The sequence below is a fragment of the Panulirus ornatus genome, chromosome 14 (genome assembly GCF_036320965.1).
Source record: "Panulirus ornatus isolate Po-2019 chromosome 14, ASM3632096v1, whole genome shotgun sequence".
In the NCBI taxonomy this organism is placed as follows: Eukaryota; Metazoa; Arthropoda; class Malacostraca; order Decapoda; family Palinuridae; genus Panulirus; species Panulirus ornatus.
Window position 1 is genome coordinate 37,983,175 of NC_092237.1, and position 27,704 is coordinate 38,010,878.

The window sequence follows — 27,704 nt, forward strand, 5'->3', positions numbered from 1 at the left end:
AGATTTTTTCTTTCGAATACGTATTAGTAGCTCTGTATTATCTATATGATAAGACATATTCTTAGCACAGGTACATATGATTGATGTCTTGTATACGAGATGATAATCAGGTTGAGGTAAGCAAGACCGTCCATTGCAGTGTTGGGATGAGCTGGTGTTTTTTTATATCAGTAAGGCGCTCTGACTAGGACGTTGGACCTAGATACTGTTGACCACTTGAAACGCTCACTCACGAATACAGAGAAAGCAGTAGCCTTTCGGTGTGCAGGCAGAGAAGGCTGGTGGAAGATATTTGATGCCAGGAGATTTGATGAGGAGCATCATCGTAAGCGCTTATATACAGGTAGGCATCACAATAAGACATTACACAAACCTTTATGTCTTCCCTTACATCCCGTTACAAGGTTCTATTTCTGTTTCTGATCGTTGTAATCATTTACAGTTGTCTGATTTTTATTACTCTGTAAAAGTTATGTCATCATCTTCTAGATTACGCGCATTTACAATATTTTTGAGAGGGCTGAATAGTCATAGAAGTTTGCCACATCCCAACTAACTGTACATTATGACATAGATGTCATTTTTGAAAGCTACAATAAACATTGTTAAGAGGCGAGTCATGTATGAACTAGTCAGAGTGGAGGTGAGTCATGTATGAACTAGTCAGAGTGGAGGGGAGTCATGTATGAACTAGTTAGAGTGGAGGGGAGTCATGTATGAACTAGTCAGAGTGGAGGGGAGTCATGTATGAACTAGTCAGAGTGGAGGGGAGTCATGTATGAACTAGTTAGAGTGGAGGAGAGTCATGTATGAACTAGTCAGAGTGGAGGGGAGTCATGTATGAACCAGTCAGAGTGGAGGGGAGTCATGTATGAACTAGTCAGAGTGGAGGAGAGTCATGTATGAACTAGTCAGAGTGGAGGGGAGTCATATATGAACTAGTCAGAGTGGAGGAGAGTCATGCATGAACCAGTCAGAGTGGAGGGGAGTCATGTATGAACTAGTCAGCGTGGAGGGGAGTCATGTATGAACTAATCAAAGTGGACATAGCTATGTGTCTGCTGTACATCACCGACTGGCTTACAATAGCGATGTTAAAAGTGGGCACCTTGGTACTCAGTGCTGAGTCGAACTACGATATTTCAGTATCTTGGTAAACTCAATTTCAGAAAGACACAGTTAATTATGCTATCCCTGCCACACAGTCATTGAGACACACACACACACACACACACACACACACACACACGATTTCATGCAACTATCATGTTAATTATGTTTATTGTGGTGAGCGGAGAAGCTACAAAACCAAGAAGCGGGTAGGGAAGTTACAGGTACAGGACTATTCACATTACAGGGGCAGGACAACTCAAGTTACAGGCACGGCACGACTCATGATACAGGAACATGACGACACACGTTACAGGAACAAGACGACTCATGTACAGAGGCAGGCCGACTCATATTACAGTAATAAGACGACTCACGTTACAGGAACAAGACGACTCGTGTTACAGTAACAAGACGACACACGTAGCAGGGGCAGGACGACCAATGTTACTGGGGCAGGACGACTCACTTTACTGGGGCAGGACGACCCATGTTACAGGGGCACAACGACTCACGTTACAGGGACAGGACGACCCATGTTACAGGGGCAGGACGACCCATGTTACAGGGGCACAACGACTCACGTTACAGGGGCAGGACGACCCATGTTACAGGGGCAGGACGACCCATGTTACAGGGGCAGGACGACCCATGTTACAGGGGCAGGACGACCCATGTTACAGGGGCAGGACGACCCATGTTACAGGGGCAGGACGACCCATGTTACAGGAGTAGGACGACCCATGTTACAGGGGCAGGACGACCCATGTTACAGGGGCAGGAGGACCCATGCTACAAGGGCAGAACGATCCATGTTACAGAGATAGGACGACTCACGTTACAGGGGCAGGACGATACATGTTACAGGGGCAGGACGACCCATGTTACAGGGGCAGGACGACCCATGTTACAGGAGTAGGACGACCCATGTTACAGGGGCAGGACGACCCATGTTACAGGGGCAGGACGACCCATGTTACAGGAGCAGGACGACCCATGTTACAGGAGTAGGACGACCAATGTTACAGGGGCAGGACGACCCATGTTACATAGGCAGGAGGACCCATGCTACAAGGGCAGAACGATCCATGTTACAGAGATAGGACGACTCACGTTACAGGGGCAGGACGACCCATGTTACAGGGGCAGGACGACCCATGTTACAGGGGCAGGACGACCCATGTTACAGGGGCAGGACGACCCATGTTACCGGGGCAGGACGACCCATGTTACAGGGGCAGGACGACACATGTTACAGGGGCAGGACGACCCATGTTACAGGAGTAGGACGACCCATGTTACAGGGGCAGGACGACCCATGTTACAGGGGCAGGAGGACCCATGCTACAAGGGCAGAACGATCCATGTTACAGAGATAGGACGACTCACGTTACAGGGGCAGGACGACCCATGTTACAGGGGCAGGACGACCCATGTTACAGGGGCAGGACGACCCATGTTACCGGGGCAGGACGACCCATGTTACAGGGGCAGGACGACCCATGTTACAGGGGCAGGAGGACCCATGCTACAAGGGCAGAACGATCCATGTTACAGAGATAGGACGACTCACGTTACAGGGGCAGGACGACCCATGTTACAGGGGCAGGACGACCCATGTTACAGGGGCAGGACGACCCATGTTACCGGGGCAGGACGACCCATGTTACCGGGGCAGGACGACACATGTTACAGGGGCAGGACGACCCATGTTACAGGAGTAGGACGACCCATGTTACAGGGGCAGGACGACCCATGTTACAGGGGCAGGACGACCCATGTTACAGGGGCAGGACGACTGGGGCTAACTTCTGTGCTGACTTTATCCCTAGTAAGACCTCCTCCTGCTCTGTATTGTGTTGTCTCCTCCTACCATCTGGCTCCAGCCCAGCTCTAACATAGCTTCTGAGTCCACTACAACCAGATTCCCTATTTGTGGTGGCACGTGCAGCAAAGTCTAACTACTTACTACTTCTCTGCTTGTTTTTTCTTTTTTTTTTGCTGTTTTTGATCTAATACAATAAGGGAATGTCAGGTAAGTGACCTAAACTACATGTTGATAGTGAAAGAAGTTGTTAATTGAGGGAAGGAATGTATGGACACACCAAGACGAAGATAGAGTATCAGACTGCTGATAGCATAGATAGAAGTTGAGATGCGGCAGTTAGACGATGGTTCGAACATACCTCACCTTACCTCCCATCATCATCTCCCGCACACGGTCCCGCCACACACACACACACACACACACACACACACACACACACACACACACACACACACACACACACACACACACACACACACAGTTTTCGTATGTACCACAAGCTCCAGTTAGCTAAGCAGATATTTTCCTTCACCCTTTTCAAACACATCTAAATTCGAGCGTTTATAAGCAACTAGTCACAGCAATTATAATGGATATATGTAGGATAAATCATACATATTATTATCCTTGCTTATATACCCATAAACTTTTAACGCAGTGCATAAAATGCAAATTCACTTTCCTTTTATGCATTGAATCTTAATGCTTTCATCAAGGACATTCATAATTCTGCCTTTATCCTTATCAAAACTTCACTGATTGCTGAGAGATGAGCCATCTCCTTACATCAACCTGTCTTGCTCTTCCTTTCTTTCTTGACTTTGCCATTGCACTTTCGAGTGTAACAACAAGGTGTGGATTATGAGGCTACCAACATATCCTATCATAATAACTGTAAATGATTTAATGTATATAATTGTCCACAACAAACTTACCCAATTTATTTAAAGTAAATAAAACTTGTTTACTTTTCATGCCTACCTCTCTCTGACGTTTAGTTTGAAATTTGTCATCTTTCTTCCCGACTTTTATCGTCATTACATTTTCGTCCTCCTTTTACAACATAGAAATGATAAGCTTACCATTGTTATCTGATAAGATTCCATTGCTTTACCTCTCTTATCAAACACAGATAAACATAGAGACGTGCATCGTCTTAGGCAACATAAACATCTGAAACTAATTCTCTACCACCTGATATCTGATCTCTTTCATTTTATACTAGTACTCTATAACCTGATACTAGTTCGGTACTACTTGATACTAGTTCTCTACAACCTGATACTAGTTCTGTACTACTTAATTCTAGTTCTCTACAACCTGATACTAGTTCTTTACTACTCGATACTAGTTTTGTACAACCTGATACTAGTTCTTTACTACTCGATACTAGTTCTCTACAACCTGATACTAGTTCTGTACTACTTGATACTAGCTCTCTACAACCTGATACTAGTTCTGTACTACTTGATACTAGCTCTCTACAACCTGATACTAGTTCTGTACTACTTGATACTAGTTCTCTGCTATCTGAACTAGGTCTCTACCGCCTGATAATAGTTCTTTGCTATCAGGTACTAGGTACCTGTATATGGTGCTAATTCTCTGCCACCTGATACCAGTTTTCTACTACCTGACGCGAATATTCTGCTACATTACATTAACTCTACAACCATATAATAGTTTCTCTCACCAACTGAAACTAGATCTCTACTACTACTACTACTTCTCTATCACCTTGCAATACTTCCCTACCACTTGATACTAATCATCTGCCATTTGACACTGATACCCATTCTTCCTGATACTAGTGATCCAAAATCTGATCCAATGTCTCTACTACCTGATACTAGTTCCATTCCACTTGATACTAAATCTCTACTACCTGATACTATTGTGTTACTACCTGATACAAGTTCTCTGCCACTTAATGACAATTTTCTACTATCAGATACTAGTTTTCTGCCACCTGATATCACTTTTCTACTAAATGACTAGTTTTCAAGTATCTGATACAGTTTATGTACCACCTTTTACTAGTTCTCTGCTACCTAATACTAGTTCCTTACTACGTGACACTAGTTCTCTACTACTTGATACTAGTTCTCACCTACCTGATATTAGATCACTTCTACGTGATATTTTGTTCTCTTCTACTTGGTGGTAGTTCCCTACTTCTGATACTAGTTCTGTATTACCTGACATTAGTTTTCTACCGCTTCATACCAGTTCTCTTCTACTTGGTACTAGTTTTGATACTAGTCTTCTACTACCTGACACTTGTTGATAGAAGAACTCAAATATCTGATAACAGTTGTATACGACTTGATACATGCTGATTCTCTACCACTTGATAACACAGGGGAACAAATCTTTAACAATTTTGATGCCACATATTCTAAACACGACTCTAGGTATATTCACGCCACTGAATAAGAATATGACCTTCATATCCTTCTAGCAGCTATAGTTTTTGAGATAATGCACTTATCAATAATGTACCTCTCATGAGCATAGATAGTTCTTAAAATGTGTGCTTCTACAAAATGGCTAGAAATATGGATTAGTCCCAATTGGTCACTGAACTAAGATGGCAGAACTGCAGGACACAATCGCCCTGGTCTTACACAAGATATCATACTACCATTGCCAATGGCTGATCTGTGTGGATCTGAAGATGGTGACTTTTCTCCTGGGTCAGCACTGTGGATACACCAAGTATCTCTGCTTTATCTGTCTCTGTGATAGTAGAGCTGAGGAGACAATGGTCTCTGAGAGAACACATGGTGGTTGGAGAAAATAACGTAATGGCAGAACCCTTGGTTGACAGAGATAAGATCATTGTACCACCACTGCACATCAAACTAGGTTTAATGAAACAGTTTGTGAAGGCTTTAAACAAAGAAGGGCACCACTTTTTCTACATATGCACAACAACCTTGGTGACTTAAGTGAGGAACAGGGTGAACGATTCTACCAAGATTTAAGAACCATAGAAGAAGATACCGGGGACACTGGGATACCCATATCAGGGACACTGGGATACCCATACCGGGGACACTGGGATACCCATACCGGGTACACTGGGATACCCATATCAGGGACACTGGGATACCCATACCGGGGACACTGGGATAGCCATATGATGGTGGATTACTACTGGACCAGTCAACGTGATTGTCCTGGGCAGCTCACCACAAGAAGTCTTTGAAACGTGAGACATATGAGTAAATAAAGGTTGTATCAATAATATATATAACTTTCTCTGCTTGTTTCATCATTGTTTCATCATTGTCTCATTCTAGGGACATCATTCAATCATTAACAAACAAATTCTACTTGTATCAAGCCATCTTTTTGTCAAAAAGGCAACAATGATGATACGTCGCCATCAGTACTTGTGTCCGATCGGTTGTATGCATAGCAATTAACGGTATACCATATCACAATAACCAGAGATGACAGAGAAAACTGATGGCATATTTAGAATCAGCCACCAAAATTTATACCTAAAAACAGGTCGAAAATCTCAGGCACCAAATTCTTTGTAAACCTGTGTAATAGTACCTCATTTTCTGATACTTATTCTCTAACACCTGATACTTGTTCTCTACTAACTAATACTAGTTATAGTTCTTATCTTAGTTCTCTAACATCTGATACTAGTTTTCTACTACCTAATACTAACTGTCAACTGTGTGATACTAGTTCTCTACTGGTATTATGTTACTTTATTCTATTTCACTATCATCTGATACTACATCTCTGCTACCTAATGTTAGTTCTCTACTACCTGACACAAGTTCTCTCATACCCGACACTCGTGATGTAATACCCAATACTAGTTCTCTTCCACTTGATACTAGTTCCCTACGACCTGATACTAATTCTTTTCCACCTGAAACAGTCCTCCTTGACTATCTTACCACCTGAAAGTCCTCCTTCACTATCCTACCATCTGAAACTGTCCTCCTCCACTATCTGACAACTGAAATAGTTCTCCTCTACTATCTTACCACCTGAAACAGTCCTCCATCACTATCTTACCACCTGAAACAGTCCTCCATCACTATCTTACCACCTGAAACAATCCTCCACTACTATCTTATCAAGTGAAACAGTCCTCCTCCACAATCTTACCATCTAAAGAGTCCTTCTCTACTATTTTGCCGCCTGAAACAATTCTCCTCCACTATCTTACCAAGTGAAACAGTCCTCCTCCACTATCTTACCACCTGAAACAGTCCTCCTTCACTATCTTACCAACTGAAACAGTCCTTCTGCACTATCTTAAAACCTGAAACAGTCCTCCTCCACCATCTTACTACTAGAAACAGTCCTCCTCCACTATCGTGCCACCTAAAACAGTCCTTCTTCACTATCTAACCACCTGAAACAGTCCTCCTCCACTATCTTACCACTTGAAACAGTCCTCCTCAACTATATTACCTCCTAAAACAGTCGTCCTCACCATCTTACCATCTGAAACAGTCCTCCTCCACTATCGCACTACCTGAAACGTTTCTATTCCATTATCTTACCATCTGAAATAGTCCTCATCCACTATCTTAACAACTGAAAAGTCCTCCTCCACTATCTTACCACCTAAAACAGTCCTCCTCCACTATCTTAACATCTGAAACATTCCTCTTCCACTATCTTACCACCTGAAACACTCCTCCTCAACATTCTTACCACCTGAAATAGTCCTCCACCTCTAGCTTACCAAGTGAAACAGTCCTCCTTCATTATCTTGTCACTGGAAACAGTCCTCCTTCACTATTTAACCATTTGAAATACTCCTCTTTCAGTATCTTACCACCTTAGACAGTCCTCCTGCACTATCTTACCACCTGGAACAGTCCTCATCCACTATCTTACCATTAGAAATAATCCTTCTCACTTATCTAACTACCTGAAAAAGTCCTCCTCCAGTTTCTAACCATCTGAAACAATCCTTCTCCACTATCTTACAACCGGAAACAGGCCACCTTCACTATCTTACCACCTGAAACAGTCTTCCTTCACTATCCTATCACCTAAAATAGTCCTCTTCCAATATCTTACCGCATGAAATAGTCCTCCTCCACTATGTTACCACAGGAAAGAGTCCCTCTCTACTATCTTACCATCTGAGACACTCCTCCACCATCTGACCCTCTAAAACAGTCCTCCTTCACTTTCTTACCACCTTGAACAGTCCTCCTCCGCTATCTTACTACCTGAAACAGTCCTTCTCCGCAATTTTGCCATGTGAAACAGTCCTCCTCCACTATCTAACCATCTGAAACAGTCCTCCTCCACTATCTTACCATCTGAAACAGTCGTACTCCACTATCTTAGCATCTAAAACAGTCGTCCTCCACCATCATATATCCTGAAACAGTTCTGCACTATCTTACCACCTTGAACAATAGTCCTTCACTATCTTACCGCCTGGAACAGTCCTTCCGCACTCTCTTACCAGCTGAAACATTCCTCCTCCACTATCTTACCGCCTGAAACAGACGTCCTCCAACATTTTAAAACCTGAAACAGCCCTCTTCCACTACCTTACCACCTGAGATAGTTCTCATCCATTATCTTACCATCTGAAACAGTTCTCCTCCACCATCTTACTACCAGAAACAGTCCTCCTCCGCTATCTTACTACCTGAAACAGTCTTTCCCCACGATCTTACCACGTGAAACAGTCATCCTTCACTACCTAACCATCTGAAACAGTCCTGCTCCACTACCTTACCAACTGAAACAGTCCTCCTCCACTATCTTACCACCGGAAACTTTCCTCCTCTACTCTCTTACTATCTGCAAGTCTTCTTCCACTATTTTACTACATGAAACAGTCCTCCTACGCAATCTTACCATCTGAAATACTCCTCGTCCACTACCTTACCACCTGAAAGAGGCCTCCTCCAGTATCTTACCATCTAAAACAGTCCTCCTCTACCATCATACATCCTGAAACAGTTCTGCACTATCTTATCACCTTGAACAATAGTCATCCAGTATCTTTCCACCTTGAACAATCCTCCTTCATTATCTTACCACCAGAAACATTGTTCCTCCACTATCTTACCACCTGAAACAGACGTTCTCCACCATCTTCATCCCTGAAATAGTCCTACTCCACTATCTTACCACCTGAGACAGTCCTCCTCCATAATATTACCTGAAACAGTTCTCCTTTATCCTACTACCTAAAACAGTACTCCTCCACTATGTTAAAATCAGAAACAGTCCACCTCCACTATCTTACATCCTGAAACAGTCCTCATCCACTATCACACAATCTGAAACAGTCCTCCTCCACTATCTTACCAGCTGAAACAGTCCTACTGCACTATCTTACCACTTCAAAGAGTCCTCCTCTACAATCTTGCGCTAGTAACAGTCATCCAACACTATCTCACCACTTGAAACAGGACTCCACTATCTTACCACCTGAAACAGTCATCCTCCATTGTCTTGCCACCTGAAACAGCCTCCTCAAGTATCCTAACACCTGAAACAGTCCTCCTGCACTATCTTACCACCTGAAACAGTCCTCTTCCACTATTTCACCATCTAAAGCAGTCCTCCTTCACTATCTTACCACCTGAGACAGTTCTCCTTCACTATTTAACCACATGAAACAGTCCTCTTCCACTTTTTTACCACTTAAAACAGTCCTCCTTAACTATCTTACAGGCCTAAAACCGTCCTCCTCCAATATCTTACCATCTGAAACAGTCCTCCTCCACTATCTTACTCCCTGAAACAGTCCTCCTCCACTATCTTCCCACCTGAAAGTCTTCCTTCACTATCTTATCAACTGAAAAGACCTTCTCCACTATCTTATAACCTGGAACAATTCTCCTCTATCGTACTACCTGAAGCAGTCCCCTCCTATACTTTTTACCACCTGAGAACGTTCTCCTCCACTATCTTACCACATGAAACAGTCCTCCACTATCTTACCGCCTGCAACTCTCCTCCTCCAGTATCTTATCACTCGATATAGTACTACTCCACTATCTTACCACCTAAAAAGTCTTCCTTCACGATCTTACCACCTGAAACAGTACTCTTCAACTATCCTACCACCTGAAATAGTCCTCATCTACTATCTTACCATCTGAAATAGTCCTCCTTCACTCTCTTAACACCTGAAAGAGTCCTCTTCTGCCATCTTACCACCTGAGACAATACTCCTCCACTCTCTTAACATCTAAAAGAGTACTCCTCCACTATCTTAGCACCTGATATAGTACTCCTCTACTATCTTAGCATCTGGAAGTCCTCCTCCACTACCTTATAATCTGAAACAGTCCTTCTTCACTATCTTACCAACTGAAACAGTTCTCTTGCACTCTCTTACAACCTGAAACAGTCCTACTCTACTATCTTACCACCAAACCAGTCCTCCTTCACTATCTTACCAACTGAAACAGTCCTCTTGCACTATTTTACAAACGAAAACAGCCCATCTCACTATCTTCCCACCTGAAACAGTCCTCCTCCACTGTCCTTCCACCTGAAACAGTCCTCCTCCACTATAATACCACCTGAAATAGTCCTCCTCCAATGTCTTACCCCCAGAAAAATTCCTCCTCCTCCTCCACTATCTTACCACCTAAAACAGTACTCCTCAACTCCCTTACCATCTGAAACAGTCCTCCCCCACTATCTTCCTACCTGAAACAGCCCTCCTCCACTATCTTACCATCTAAAACAGTAATCCCTCACTATCTTACCACCTGAAGCAGTCCTTCTGCACCATATTACCACCTGAAACTGCCCTCCTTCACTATCTAACAATCTGAAACAGTCCTTCTCCACTATCTTGCCCCTTGAAAAAGTCCTCCTCCACTGTCTTACTACCTGAAACAGTCTCCAATAGCTATCTTAGCACATAAAACAATTTTTCACTATCTAACCATCTGAAACAGTCCTCTACTATTTTACCACCTATAAGTCCTCCTCTATTAACTCCATTGTCTTACAATCTGAAAGAGTCCTTCTCCACTATCATACTACCTGAAACAGTCCTCCCCCACTACCTTACAATATGAAACAGCCCTCAGCCACTATCTGACCACCTAAAACAGTTCTCTTCCTCTATCTTACCACTTCAAACAGTCTTCCTCCACTATTTTACCACCTCCACTAGCCTAGCATCAGAAATAGTCTTCAGCCACAATCTTACCGCCTGGTAAATTCCTCCTACACTATCTTACTAAGTAAAACTGTTCTCCACTACTATCATACCATCCGAAACAGTCCTCCTCCACTATTTTACCGCCTGAAACACTCTTCCTCCTCTCTCTTACCAAATGAAACAGTCCTCATCCACTATCTTAAGATATGAAACAGTATTCCTCCACTGTCTTTTTACCTGACAGTCCTTCTCCCCTCTCTTATCATCTGAAACAATCCTCTTCACTAACTAACCATCTGAGACAGTCCTCCACTATCTTACCACCTGAAACAGTCTTTCTCTATCCTACCACAAGAAACCATCTTTACCCACTATCTTACTTCTGAAACAGTCCTCCTCCACTGTCTTTCTACCTGAAACAGTACTTGACCACTATCTTACCATCTGAAACAGTTTCTCTTACTATCCTACCACCTGTAACAATTCTCCTGCACTATCGTAAGACCTAAACAGTCTTCCTCTTATATCTTTCTATCGGTAGAGTCTCTTTTCACTATCTTACCACCTGAAGCAGCCCTCCTCCACTATCTTCCCGCCTGAAACAGTTGTCCTCCACTATCTTAGTGCCTTCAACAGTTCTCCTGCAATATCATATACTTGATACACTCCTCCTCCACTATCCTAGCAACTGAAATAGTCCTATTCCACTATCTTACCACCTGAAACATTCCTCCTCCACTATCCTAACACCTAAAATAGTCCCCTTCCACTATCTTACCACCTGAAAAATTCCTCCTCCACTATCTAACCAAGTGAAACACTACTCCTCTGCTATCTTACCATCTGAAACAGTCCTCCTCCACTATCTTACCATCTGAAACAATCCTTCTCCACTATCTTACTACCTCAACTAGTCATCCTCCAATATCTCAATATCTAAAACAGTCCTTTAACAATCATACCACCTGAAGCAGTCCTCCTGATATATCTTACAAACGGAAACAGTACTCCTTCACATTCTTCCAATCTGATGATGTCCTCCTCCACTATTTTACCACGTAAAACAGTTCTCCCTCACTATCTAACCCCCTGAAAGAGTCCTCCTCCACTATCTTATCACCTGAAACAGTCCACCTCCACTATCTTGATACCTGAAACAGTTATCCTCCACTATCTTACAATATGAAACAGTTCTCCTTTATTATCTAACCATCTGAAACAGTCTTTCTCCTCTATCTTACCACCTAAATCAGTCCTCCTCCACTATCTTACAAGTGAAACAGTCCTCCTTTACTATCATAAAATCTGAGAGTTCTCCCCCACTATCTTACTACCGGAAACAGTCCTCCAGCACTATCTTACCGCCTGGAACAGTCCTTCTCAACTATCTTACCACTCTAAAAACTCCTCCCACACTATCTTACCATCTGGAACAGTCCTCGTCCACTATCTTACCACCATAAACAGTCCTTTTTCACTATCTTACAAGTGAAACAATCCACCTTTACTTCCTTAAAAACTATAAGTCCTCCTCCACTATCTTACCACCTGAAACAGTCCTACTCTGCTGTCTTACCGCCTGGAACAGTCTTTTTCAACTATCTTACCACTTTGAAAAGTCCTCCTCTATTTAACAGTCGTTCTCAACTATCTTACCACTTTGAAAAGTCCTCCTCTACTATCTTACCACATGAAGCAGTCTTCCTATACTATCTTACTACTTGAAACAGATCTCCTTTACTATCTTCCTACATGAATTAGTCTTCCTGCACTATGTAACCCCCTGAAAGAGTCCTCCTCTAATATCTTACCAGCTGAAACAGTTCTCCTCTACTATCTTACTACCTGAAACAGTCCATCTACTATCTTACATGAAACAATTCTTCACTATCTAATCATCTGAAACAGTCCTCCTCCACTATATTACCACCTAAAACAGTCCGCATCCACTATCTTACAATTGAAACAGTCCTCCTTTACTACCATAAAATCTGAGGTCCTTCTCCACTATCTTATCGCCTGGAACAGTCCTTCTAAACTATCTTACCACTTTCAAAAATCTTCCTCCACTGTCTTACCACATGAAGTAGTCATCCTTTACTATTTCACCACCTGAAACAGGTCCTTATTCAGTATCTTACAAGTGAAAGTCTTCCTTTACTATCTTGAAATCTGAAAGTCCTCCTCCACTATCCTACTACCTGATACAGTCCTCCGCCACTATCTTACCACCTTCATCATTCCTTCTCAACTATCTTTCCACTTTTAAAACTCCACCTCCACAATCTTACCACCTGAAGCAGTTCTCTTCAACTATCTTACCACCCGAAACAGTCACTCTTCACTATCTTACAAGTGAATCAGTCCTCTTTTACTATCTTATAATCTGAAAATCCTCCTCCACTACCCTACTACCTGAAACAGTCCTCCAGCACTATCTTACTGCCTGGATCAGTCCGTCTCAACTATCTCTCCACTTTTAAAACTCCTCCTCCATTATCTTACCACCTGAAGCAGTCCTCTTCCACTGTCTTACCACTTGAAACTCCTTCTTCACTATCTTACAAGTGACACAGTCCTCCTTTACTATTTTGAGTTTTGAAAGTCCTCCTCCACTACCTTACTGCCTGAAACAGTCCTCCTTTACTATTTTGAAATTTGAAAGTCTTCCTTCTCTATCTTACTACCTGAAACAGTCCTCCTCCACTATTTTGAGATTTGAAAGTCCTCCTCCACTACCTTACTGCCTGAAACAGTCCTCCTTTACTATTTTGAGATTTGAAAGTCTTCCTTCTCTACCTTACTACCTGAAACTGTCCTCCTCCACTATTTTGAGATTTGAAAGTCCTCCTCCACTACCTTACTGCCTGAAACAGTCCTCCTTTACTATTTTGAGATTTGAAAGTCTTCCTTCTCTACCTTACTACCTGAAACAGTCCTCCTCCACTAGCTTACCGCCTTGAGCAATCCTTCTCAACGATCTCACTACTTTAGAAATACCTCCTTCAATATCTTACTACATGAAACAATCCTCCTCCACTGTCTTATTACCTGAAATAATCCTCCTTCGCTATCTAACCATATGAAACACTCCTCTGCACTATCGCACAAAGTGAAACAGTCCTCCTTCACTATATTACCTTCTGAAAAAACCCTAATCTATCTTAAGAACTAAAAACCGTCTTCTTCCTCTATCTTCCTAACTGAAACAGTCCGCCTCCACTATCTTACCACCTGAACCAGTTCTCCTGCACTATCTTAGTACTTGAAAGAGTCCTCCTCCACTATCTTACCGCCTGGAACAGTCCTTCTCCATTTTCTTACCACTTGAAACACTCCTCATGAACTCTTACCACCTCAAGCAGTCCTCCTCAACTTTCTTACCACCTGAAACGGTCCTCCTTCTCTATCCTACCACCCGAAATAGTTCTCCTCCACTATCTTACCACCTTAAAGACTCCTCCACTACATTACCATCTAAAACAGTCCTCCTCCACCATCTTACCACTTGAAACAGGCCTTTCTCCACTACCTTACCATCTAAAACAGTCCTCCTCTGCTATTTTAACATCTGAGACAGTCCACCTCCACTATCTTACTGCCTGAAACAGTCCTTCTCCACTATCTTATTCTCTGAGACAGTCCTCCATCACTATCTCACCATCATAAACAGTCCTCCTACACTATTTTACCTCCTGAAACAGTCCTTCTCCACTATCTGACTAACTAGAACAGCCTCCTCCACTAAATAACCACTTGAAACAGTCTTTCTTCACTATCTAATCAGCTGAAACAGTCCTCAACTATCTCAAAACCTGAAACAGTTCTCTTCCACTATCTACCCATCTGAAACTTTCCTCCTACACTATCTTACTACCTGAAATAATCCTCCTTCTTTATCCAACCATCTGAAACAGCCCTTATCCACTATCTTACGACCTGAAACAGTCCTCATCCACTAATCTACACTTAAAACAGTCCTCCTCCACTATCTTACCGCCTGGAATAGTCCATCTCCCCTATCTTACCACTTGCAACAATCCTCCTTAACTATCTTACCACCTCAAGCAGTCATCCTCCACAATTGTACAACCTGAAACAATCCTTCTCCAGTATCCTACCACCTGAAATAGCCCTCCTTCACTATCTTACCACCTGAAACGGTCCTCCACTATCTTACCATTTCAAAAAGTCCTTCTTCCCAATTTTACCATCTGAAACAGTCCTTCACCACTATCTTACCATCTGTAATAGTCCTCCTTCACAATTTTACCACCTGAAAGGGTCCTCCTGCATTATCTTATCACTTAAAACAGTCCTCCTCCCATAACTTACTACCTGAAGCAGTCCTCCTCCACTTTCCTACCACCTGAATCAGTCCTTCTTCACTAACTAATAATCTGAGACAGTTCTCCTCCACTATCTTGCAACCTGAAACAGTCCTCCTTCTCTATCTTACCACCTGAAACAGTCCTCCTCCACTATCTTACCATCTGAAAAAGTCTTCCATTACTATCTTACCACATGAAACAGTCCTCCTGCACTATCTTACCACCTGAAACAGTCCTCCTCTTCTTTCTACCGAAGACAGTCCTCCACTAGCTCAGCACCAGAAACATTCCTCGTCAACAATCTTACAGCCTGGAACAGTCCTCCACGATCCTACCACCTGAAACAGTCATCCTCCACTATCTTCCTACTTGACCTGAAACAGTCCTCCTCCACAATCTTTCTATTTGAAACAGTCCTCTTCCACTATCTTACCATCTGAAACAGTCATCCTTCACTATCTTCCTACCTGAAACATTCCTCCTTCACTATATTAACACCTACAAAAATCCCCATCACTATCTTCCTCCTGAAACTATCCCTCTCCACTATCTTACCACCTGAAGAACTCCACTACCTTACTATATGAAAAAGTCCCCCTCCACTATTTTACCATCTAAGATATTCCTCTTCCACTATCTTACCGCCTGAAACTCCTCCTTCACTATCTAACGATCTAAAGCAGTCGTCCTCCACTATCTTATAACTTGAAATTATCCTCCTCCACTATCTTCCCTCATCGAACAATTCTCCTCCACTATCTTATCGCCTGAAACAGTCCTCCTCCACTATCTTCCCTCCTTAAACGGTCATCCGCTCCTATATTTTCATCTGAAACAGTCCTCTTTCACTAACAAACCATCTGAGACAGTCCACCTCCACTATCTTACCACTAAAAACAGTCCTCCTCCTCAATCTTTCCACCTCAAACAGTCGTCATCCACTATCTTACCATCTGAAAAAGTCCTCCTCCACTATCTTTCTACCTGAAACAGTCCTTCACTAACTTAACATCTGAAAGGCTTCCTCTACTATCTTACCACCTGAAACAATCCTCCTTTACTATCTTGCCACCTGAAACAGTCCTCCTATATATATATATATATATATATATATATATATATATATATATATATATATATATATATATATATATATATATATATATATATATATATATATAGATAGATAGATAGAGTTGATAGAGATGCTCTGTGGAAGGTATTAAGAATATATGGTGTGGGAGGAAAGTTGTTAGAAGCAGTGAAAAGTTTTTATCGAGGATGTAAGGCATGTGTACGTGTAGGAAGAGAGGAAAGTGATTGGTTCTCAGTGAATATAGGTTTGCGGCAGGGGTGTGTGATGTCTCCATGGTTGTTTAATTTGTTTATGGATGGGGTTGTTAGGGAGGTGAATGCAAGAGTTTTGGAAAGAGGGGCAACTATGAAGTCTGTTGGGGATGAGAGAGCTTGGGAAGTGAGTCAGTTGTTGTTCGCTGATGATACAGCGGTGGTGGCTGATTCATGTGAGAAACTGCAGAAGCTGGTGACTGAGTTTGGTAAAGTGTGTGAAAGAAGAAAGTTAAGAGTAAATGTGAATAAGAGCAAGGTTATTAGGTACAGTAGGGTTGAGGGTCAATTCAATTGGGAGGTGAGTTTGAATGGAGAAAAACTGGAGGAAGTGAAGTGTTTTAGATATCTGGGAGTGTATCTGGCAGCGGATGGAACCATGGAAGCGGAAGTGGATCATAGGGTGGGGGAGGGGGCGAAAATTCTGGGAGCCTTGAAGAATGTGTGGAAGTCGAGAACATTATCTCGGAAAGCAAAAATGGGTATGTTTGAAGGAATAGTGGTTCCAACAATGTTGTATGGTTGCGAGGCGTGGACTATGGATAGAGTTGTGCGCAGGAGGATGGATGTGCTGGAAATGAGATGTTTGAGGACAATGTGTGGTGTGAGGTGGTTTGATCGAGTAAGTAACGTAAGGGTAAGAGAGATGTGTGAAAATAAAAAGAGCGTGGTTGAGAGAGCAGAAGAGGGTGTTTTGAAATGGTTTGGGCACATGGAGAGAATGAGTGAGGAAAGATTGACCAAGAGGATATATGTGTCGGAGGTGGAGGGAACGAGGAGAAGAGGGAGACCAAATTGGAGGTGGAAAGATGGAGTGAAAAAGATTTTGTGTGATCGGGGCCTGAACATGCAGGAGGGTGAAAGGAGGGCAAGGAATAGAGTGAATTGGATCGATGTGGTATACCGGGGTTGACGTGCTGTCAGTGGATTGAATCAAGGCATGTGTATGGGGGTGGGTTGGGCAGTTTCTTTCGTCTGTTTCCTTGCGCTACCTCGCAAACGCGGGAGACAGCGAAAAAAAAAAAAAAATATATATATATATATATATATATATATATATATATCATACAAACCTCCAACAGCGCATTCATATGTACTTTATTCGTATTCATATACCTCCGCCTTGTAGAGTTAGGTTCGGTAGAATGGTATCTGCTGGCTATGTGCGCCTGTCGGGAAATAACCGGTATAGACCCCGTTGCTCACCAATGTGAGACGAAGGGTATTCGAGTACTTAGTATTCGAATAGTTGTTTCTTATTAGCCAGGCCCATAGCCTAGCGTTAGCATTCCCGCCTCTTGCACAGTGGCTCCGGGTTCGATCCTGGCTGTTGGAGGTTTGTATGTCCTATGAAGGTGCGCGTTCATATCACTTTATTCGTATATATATATATATATATATATATATATATATATATATATATATATATATATATATATATATATATATATATATATATACATTTATTTATATTTATATATATATATATATATATATATATATATATATATATATATATATATATATATATATATATATATATATATATATATATATATATATATATATATATATATATATATATATATATATATATGGTGTGGTATAGATGCGAGGCATGTGCATGGGCTATAGATGATAATGTAGTACGGAGGGTAAGTGTGTTTGAAATGAAATGTTTTGGATGATATATAATGTGAGAAGTCTTGATCGAGAAACTAATGACAGGGTAAGAAAGGTGTGTGGAAATAATACGAGTATGGTTGAGAAAGCTGAAGAGAACGTGCTGAAATGGTTTGGATATATGAGAAGAGAATGTGTGACGAGATGTTGACAAAGGGGATATACGTGTAACAAGTGAAAGTAATTAGGAGAATGTGGGAGGGGAGTTGACCAAACCAGAGCTGAAGAATGTAGTTTGTAAGATTTTGAGTGCCCGGAACCTGAATATGCAGTGAGGGTGAAAAGCTGACAAGGGAGAGGGCTCATGGAAGGGATGTGGTATACAGGTTAGTAGGTGATTTCAGTGGAATAAACCACCATAAAAAAAAACAAAAAAAAAGAGCTAGTAAGGCCACTAAAAGATGCGTGGGGACTTGTTCTGGATAGGGAGCTGTGGTTTCGGTGCATTACACATGACAGCTAGAGACTAAGTGTGAATAATGAAATCTTTTCTTCGACTGTTTCTGGTTTTAACGTTAATACAGCGAACACGATAAAAGAAACAAGAACAAACATCAGGAAAAGGATGATGTTTGCAACATTTTCGTATGAAATTATGAATATGTACGGAAGTAATCTTTCCCAAACTGTACCAGTAAGAAATTTCATGAATATATATATATATATATATATATATATATATATATATATATATATATATATATATATATATATATATTCTTTTTTTATTATTTTGCTTTGTCGCTGTCTTCGCGTTTGCGAGGTAGCGCAAGGAAACAGACGCAAGAAATGGCCCAACCCACCCCCATACACAATGTATATACATACACGTCTACACACGCAAATATACATACCTATACATCTCAATGTACACATATATATACACACACAGACACATACATATATACCCATGCACACAATTCACACTGTCTGCCTTTATTCATTCCCATCGCCACCTCGCCACACATGGAATACCATCCCCCTCCCCCCTCATGTGTGCGAGGTAGCGCTAGGAAAAGACAACAAAGGCCCCATTCGTTCACACTCATCCTCTAGCTGTCATGCAATAATGCCCGAAACCACAGCTCCCTTTCCACATCCAGGCCCCACACAACTTTCCATGGTTTACCCCAGACGCAATCCACTGACAGCACGTCAACCCCGGTATACCACATCGATCCAATTCACTCTATTCCTTGCCCTCCTTTCACCCTCCTGCAAGTTCAGGCCCCGATCACACAAAATCTTTTTCACTCCATCTTTCCACCTCCAATTTGGTCTCCCACTTCTCCTCGTTCCCTCCACCTCTGACACATATATCATCTTGGTCAATCTCTCCTCACTCATTCTCTCCATGTGCCCAAACCATTTCAAAACACCCTCTTCTGCTCTCTCAGCCACGCTCTTTTTATTTCCACACATCTCTCTTACCCTTACATTACTTACTCGATCAAACCACCTCACACCACACATTGTCCTCAAACATTTCATTTCCAGCACCTCCACCCTCCTGCGCACAACTCTATCCATAGCCCACGCCTCGCAACCATACAACATTGTTGGGACCACTATTCCTTCAAACATACCCATTTTTGCTTTCCGCGATAATGTTCTCGACTTCCACACATTCTTCAAGGCTCGCAGGATTTTCGCCCCCTCCCCCACCCTATGATTCACTTCCGCTTCCATGGTTCCATCCGCTGCCAGATCCACTCCCAGATATCTAAAGCACTTTACTTCCTCCAGTTTTTCTCCATTCAAACTTACCTCCCAATTGACTTGACCCTCAACCCTACTGTACCTAATAACCTTGCTCTTATTCACATTTACACTTAACTTTCTTCTTTCACACACTTTACCAAACTCAGTCACCAGCTTCTGCAGTTTCTCACATGAATCAGCCACCAGCGCTGTATCATCAGCGAACAACAACTGACTCACTTCCCAAGTTCCCTCATCCACAACAGACTTCATACTTGCCCCTCTTTCCAAAACTCTTGCATTCACCTCCCTAACAACCCCATCCATAAACAAATTAAACAACCATGGAGACATCACACACCCCTGCCGCAAAGCTACATTCACTGAGAACCAATCACTTTCCTCTCTTCCTGCACGTACACATGCCTTACATCCTCGATAAAAACTTTTCACTGCTTCTAACAACTTGCCTCCCACACCATATATTCTTAATACCTTCCACAGAGCATCTCTATCAACTCTATCATATGCCTTCTCCAGATCCATAAATGCTACATACAATTCCACTTGCTTTTCTAAGTATTTCTTACATACATTCTTCAAAGCAAAGACCTGATCCACACATCCTCTACCACTTCTGAAACCACACTGCTCTTCCCCAATCTGATGCTCTGTACATGCCTTCACCCTCTCAATCAATACCCTCCCATATAATTTACCAGGAATACACAACAAACTTATACCTCTGTAATTTGAGCACTCACTCTTATCCCCTTTGCCTTTGTACAATGGCACTATGCACGCATTCCGCCAATCCTCAGGCACCTCACCATGAGTCATACATACATCAAATAACCTTACCAACCAGTCAACAATACAGTTACCCCCTTTTTTAATAAATTCCACTGCAATACCATCCAAACCTGCTGCCTTGCCGGCTTTCATCTTCCGCAAAGCTTTTACTACCTCTTCTCTGTTTACCAAATCATTTTCCCTAACCCTCTCACTTTGCACACCACCTCGACTAAAACACTCTATATCTGCCACTCTATCATCAAACACATTCAACAAACCTTCAAAATACTCACTCCATCTCCTTCTCACATCACCACTACTTGTTATCACCTCCCCATTAGCGCCCTTCACTGAAGTTCCCATTTGCTCCCTTGTCTTTCGCACTTTATTTACCTCCTTCCAGAACATCTTTTTATTCTCCCTAAAATTTAATGATACTCTCTCACCCCAACTCTCATTTGCCCTCTTTTTCACCTCTTGCACCTTTCTCTTGACCTCCTGTCTCTTTCTTTTATGCATCTTCCACTCAATTGCATTTTTTCCCTGCAAAAATCGTCCAAATGCCTCTCTCTTCTCTTTCACTAATAATCTTACCTCTTCATCCCACCACTCACTACCCTTTCTAATCAACCCACCTCCCACTCTTCTCATGCCACAAGCATCTTTTGCGCAATCCATCACTGATTTCCTAAATACATCCCATTCCTCCCCCACTCCCCTTACTTCCATTGTTCTCACCTTTTTCCATTCTGTACTCAGTCTCTCCTGGTACTTCCTCACACAAATCTCCTTCCCAAGCTCACTTACTCTCACCACCCTCTTCACCCCAACACTCACTCTTCTTTTCTGAAAACCCATACAAATCTTCACCCTAGCCTCCACAAGATAATGATCAGACATCCCTCCAGTTGCACCTCTCAGCACATTAACATCCAAAAGTCTCTCTTTCGCGCGCCTGTCAATTAACACGTAATCCAATAACGCTCTCTGGCCATCTCTCCTACTTACATACGTATACTTATGTATATCTCGCTTTTTAAACCAGGTATTCCCAATCACCAGTCCTTTTTCAGCACATAAATCTACAAGCTCTTCACCATTTCCATTTACAACACTGAACACCCCATTGATACCGATTATTCCCTCAACTGCCACGTTACTCACCTTTGCATTCAAATCACCCCTCACTATAACCTGGTCTCGTGCATCAAAACCACTAACACACTCATTCAGCTGCTCCCAAAACACTTGCCTCTCATGATCTTTCTTCTCATGCCCAGGTGCATATGCACCAATAATCACCCATCTCTCTCCATCAACTTTCGGTTTTACCCATATTAATCAAGAATTTACTTTCTTACATTCTATCACATACTCCCACAACTCCTGTTTCAGGAGTACTGCTACTCCTCCCCTTGCTCTTGTCCTCTCACTAACCCCTGACTTTACTCCCAAGACATTCTCAAACCACTCTTCCCCTTTACCCTTGAGCTTCGTTTCACTCAGAGCCAAAACATCCAGGTTCCTTTCCTCAAACATGCTACCTATCTCTCCTTTTTTCACATCTTGGTTACATCCACACATATTTAGACACCCCAGTCTGAGCCTTCGAGGAGGATGAGCACTCCCCGCGTGATTGCTTCTTCTGTTTCCCATTTTAGAAAGTTATATATATATATATATATATATATATATATATATATATATATATATATATATATATATATATATATATATATATATATATATATATATATATATATATATATATATATATATATATATATATATATAACATACACAGTCACCTGAATCTGGGCAGTGTCTATCCCGGCTCATTGTTTACAAATTAAATATTTTCGAAGGAAAAACATTGTACACAGTCTGTTTTGTCGTGTGAATTATATATCTAAGCGTTTGAAGTCTCTGTAATTGTGACATTACTTGTACATAATATAATGAATCCAGTGTTATCTCTGTTGTTGACGTTATTTGTATGATTTTTCAAGATATCTTTATCATTACTAACCTAACTCAGATAACTTATTTCTCTATCGGAAGGTTGCTAACCAGCCCAGGACGCGCAGAGGATGGAAAGCACAGAAAAAGACAGAAGAAAAGCCCCAACAGAGGAGACTGGCAACGAAAGACAGACTGGCGGAGGAAGAACAGATCATAGTGAAAACGTTGATAATAAGGAAGAGAGCATAAAGTCAGAGGGAGGAGGGGAGGCAGCTCTCACTAACGTGGAGTCAGTCGATGGCGCTGAGAACATAGCAACCTTCGAAAACCTTCTGCAACTGGTGGGCACAAGCGGCCGATGGAACTACCTCATCCTCATCGCCTGCTCTATATGTTAGTAAAGCAAGCTGCTTATAAGCTGGTTTATCTATACACTGGCTTGGCTTGTCAGTTGGGTTAACAGTAAAGTGTCCACATGACACACTGGTTTGTAGGTACACTGGCTTACTAGCACCCTGATTCCACAGTAAATAATCCTTCAGTCCGCTGGTTGTGGACTGGCACGATAATATACTGGCTCGGTAGTGTAGAGGAATGTTTCTCATCTTGGCTTTCTATACTTCAGTTCGTCCATCTCTCACGCGTCTTCCGAATTTTTCTGTAATTGTTTTGTGAGCGAAAGAATGGTATTATTTCACTTTCTTAATTGGAAAATATCTACTGAATACTGTATTAGGGACGCATTCATGAAATATTTCATTAAGTGATATCAGTTTGATTTATCTTTCTTAACAAAAAATGTAGAAATCACTGCGATAAATTTTGGTTCATTATCTCGATGATAGAATAGCTTCCCCTCGTATAAGAGGTACTTGATTGTAATGATACGCATATCTTTTTTTCGAGGTCTAGGTAAATTTGGGCAATATGTGAAAATATGTCATATAAACACTATTTTTCTGTAGCATAGGTTGTAGTGTTCATAAATTAAATTGTTTGTGAAATATGTTTTTCTATATTAAGTCTGCATATATCTTTGCTTGGGAAACATGGGTTGTAGGTATCATGAGGGATTCACTTTTAAACCAAATGCTATGATTTCGTAAAAATCTTTTGGCTGTGAAATGTAGGCTGTAAGTCCATTTCATTTCCTCGTAAGGCATACATTGTGTTTTGCTTGTTAGATGTGGATTTTAAACCCATATATTCGTTTAATGTTCAAAATGGTTTGATAAGTTCAACGAGTTTAACTTGCAAAATGAAGTCTGTATGTCTACATTTTCCTCTTCTAAAATATCAATGGCAAACTTGTAGAATTTTTGCTTGTAAAAGGTAGGATTAAGATCGTGAGTATCTTTATCATGAGAAACGTGATCTCAAAGTACGTTAACATTTTATGAGACTTTGGTGGAAAGAAAATAGAGTCCTTATCTATGAAATATGGTTTGCAAATCCATAAACGATTTTGCATATGAAAAATGTCCTCTTTTTTCTATTGACTTATGTTGTATTTTAGGCTGGGAGACCAGAGATTATTTTGTTTTCAAAGTCTCAGTTCAGAGTCAGAAACGTTTTTGTCACTGTAACATGATACAGAACTTTGCTGACATTTTTATTTGTGGAATATTGGCTTAAGTCATGAGTTCTTTTGTTCAAAACCTGTTGTGATTCATATTACAAAACATGGTTGACATGTCCATAAATGTTTTGGTTTCTCAAACATGTGTTGCAAGTCCTTCTTTCTTTACACGCAAGTTTTCAGGTTCATAATGTAGGTTTTTGGCCATGGACTATCTTATTCAACGTAGGTTTAGCACTATATTATTCTTTCTTGTGGAACATGGGCGTCCAGCCCGTAAAACACCTTGTGTAACTTTGTTCTTTTCTTTTTCTTTTGTAAGACGAGCAATGTCTGTCCACAAACATTTTCTTAATGAATGGTTTGTTGAATGTCAGCATAATTTCCGCTTGTAAGAAGAGAGAAATAATTCCATGTGTGTTAACGTGGGTGAAGTGTGAGCTGTATGTCTGCTGAACTTTCCTTCAAACATGACTCGTACGCTTGTTGTCATTTTTGTGAATCGTCGATTGTATGTCTCTTGACCTTTACGAAAAACTGAAGGTTATATATCTGTTGACCTTTACGAAAAACTGAAGGTTATATATCTGTTGACCTTTACGAAAAACTGAAGGTTATATATCTGTTGACCTTTACGAAAAACGGGATTTGTATGTCGGTTGGCCTTGTGATATGTGAACTGTGTGTCTGCTGACTTCGTGAAACTTGGGTTGAAACTCTGTCGAAGGTTAATTTGTGAGTCTCTGAGGTTCTCGGTTGACAGAATCTTTATCATGATAGAAATGTTCTCTTATTAAAGACTGGTTTACTTATTTGATTTGAGTCCTATGTTCGTAGGAATAAGTACACATGGGATAGAAGCAAGTACGTATGGGGTGGAAGCAAGGACATATGGGGTGGAAGCAAGGACATATGGGGTGGAAGCAAGGACATATGGGGTGGAAGCAAGGACATATGGGGTGGAAGCAAGTACATATGGGGTGGAAGCAAGGACATATGGGGTGGAAGCAAGCACATATGGGGTGGAAGCAAGGACATATGGGGTGGAAGCAAGGACATATGGGGTGGAAGCAAGTACATATGGGGTGGAAGCAAGGACATACATATGAGGTGGAAGCAAGTACATGGGATGGAAGTCAATGAGACATGGGGCGTTTGTCAATTGTTGTGTGACACATGGAGTGTAAGTCGGTGATTGTCTTAACATGAGGTGCAAGTTATTAGTTGTGTGAGACATGGGGTGTAAGTCAGTAGTTGTGTGAAACTTAGGTTGTAAGTCAATACTCGTATGGAACATGGATTTTAAGTCAATAGTTGCGTGAGACAAGGGGTGCTAAGACAGAAGTTGTGTGAGAAGTGTAAGTCAGTACACAGGAGGTGTAAATCAAGAAACATGGGATGTAAGTTAGTACGAAGGTGGTGTCAGTAAGCACATATGGGGTGTAAGTTAGTACACTAAGAGTGTAAGTCCATATACTTGTATTTTAAGTCAGTACATGAGATGTAAGGCAGTACACATTGGGTGTATGTCACTACACACGGAGTATAAGTTAGAACACGGGTTGTTACTCAGTACAAGGAGGGTGTAACCCATTGGTTGCATATCATTACACATAAGGTGTAACTCAGAACACACGTAGTGTACTTCAGTACACATGGGGTGTAAGTCAGAACACGCGAAGTGTACGTCGTACACATGGTGTGTAATTCAGTTACAACTAGCACATAGTCAGTTACACACGGGGTCGGAAGTCAGAACACACAGGATGTAAGTCAGTACTCTTGGGATGCAGTTAGTATATTTTGGGTGTGTCAGTACGCTAAGGTGAAGTTGTACCCATGGGAGTGTAGTCGTGCGCTTAGGTTGAAAGTCCGTTGCAGACGGGTGTAAGTTTGTACTCATTGGATGCAGTCGTAGCCAAAAAGGGTGTAAGTTGGTATGGGTTGTAAATCAGTACACATGAGGTGCAAATTCAAAACACACGGGAATTTTGTTAGAAACACACGGGATTTTATCAGTACACAGAGGATATAAGTCAGTACTTATGAGGTGTAAAGTCTTCAGTAGCCACATGGGGGATATCAGTAAACACTGTGGTGTAAGTAACACAAGTATTAGTTTCAGTACACATGGTGTAATTCAGTACTACATGGGTGTAATTCAGTACACATGGGTGTCGATTCAGTACACTTGTGGTGTGTCAGTACAAAACAAGTTTATGATGACAACAACGGAGTGTAAGTCAGTACACATGGGATGCGAATTCCTGTACGTTTTGTGGTGTCAGTTCACAAGTTGACATTAACAACACATGCGGTGTAAGTCAGCACAAATTAGGTTGTTGTAAGACAGTACACTTGGGTGGAAAGTCTCGTAACATAGTGTAACCAGTTTTGTGTTTGTAAGTTTGTAAAAAAGGGGCGTAAAGTTTAAACACACCATGGTTGTGTCAGTACAATACGGAGTAAACGGTGTATGTCCAATACGTATTGGGTCTAAGTCAGTTCCACGGAGTTAGAGTCAGCACATATAGTTAGAATTCAACAACTTGGATGTAAATCAGTGCACATGGGATGGAAGTCAATGCGGACATGGGGCGTTGTCAATTGTTGTGTGGACCCCATGGAGTGTAAGTCGGTCGATTGTCTTAACCGTGAGGTGCAAGTTATTAGTTGTGTGAGACATGGGGTGTAATTCAGTAGTTGTGTAGAAACTTAGGTTGTAAGTCATATCGTATGGAACATGGGATATTAAGTCACTAGTTGCGTGAGACAGGGGTGCTGCTAAGAAGAAAGTTGTGTGAGAAGTGTAAGTCAGTACACAGGAGGTGTAAATCAAGAAACATGGTAAGTAAGTTCGTACGAAGGTGGTGTCAGTAAGCACATATGGGGTGTAAGTTATTACACTAAGAGTGTAAGTATATATTGTATTTTAAGTAGTACATGAGATGTAAGGCAATTACACATTGGGAGTATGTCACTACACCGGAGTATACGTTAGAACACGGGTTGTTACTCAGTACAAGCGAGGGTTGATAACCACTTGGTTTTGCATATCATTTCACATTAAGCGGTGTAACTCAGAACAACACGTAGTGTACTCAGTACACATGGGTATGTAAGTCAGAACACGCGAAGTGAACGTCTCAGTAACACTATGGTGTGTTAATTCAGTAACACTAGCAATAGTCAGTACACACGAGGTGGAAGTCAGAACACACAGGATGT

General features: G+C 41.6%; 1 protein-coding gene across 1 annotated transcript in view; it reads left to right on the plus strand.

Moving 5' to 3' along the window:
* The first annotated feature begins 223 nt into the window (after positions 1–223).
* The window catches only part of LOC139753528 (solute carrier family 22 member 13-like), a 280,737-nt gene continuing 253,256 nt past the window's right edge, over positions 224–27,704 (plus strand). Inside the window, exons 1-2 of the mRNA XM_071670175.1 lie at positions 224–343; positions 22,997–23,290. Coding sequence (XP_071526276.1) covers positions 23,026–23,290 — 265 coding nt within the window. The 5' untranslated portion in view covers positions 224–343; positions 22,997–23,025. The remainder of the gene's footprint in view (positions 344–22,996; positions 23,291–27,704) is intronic.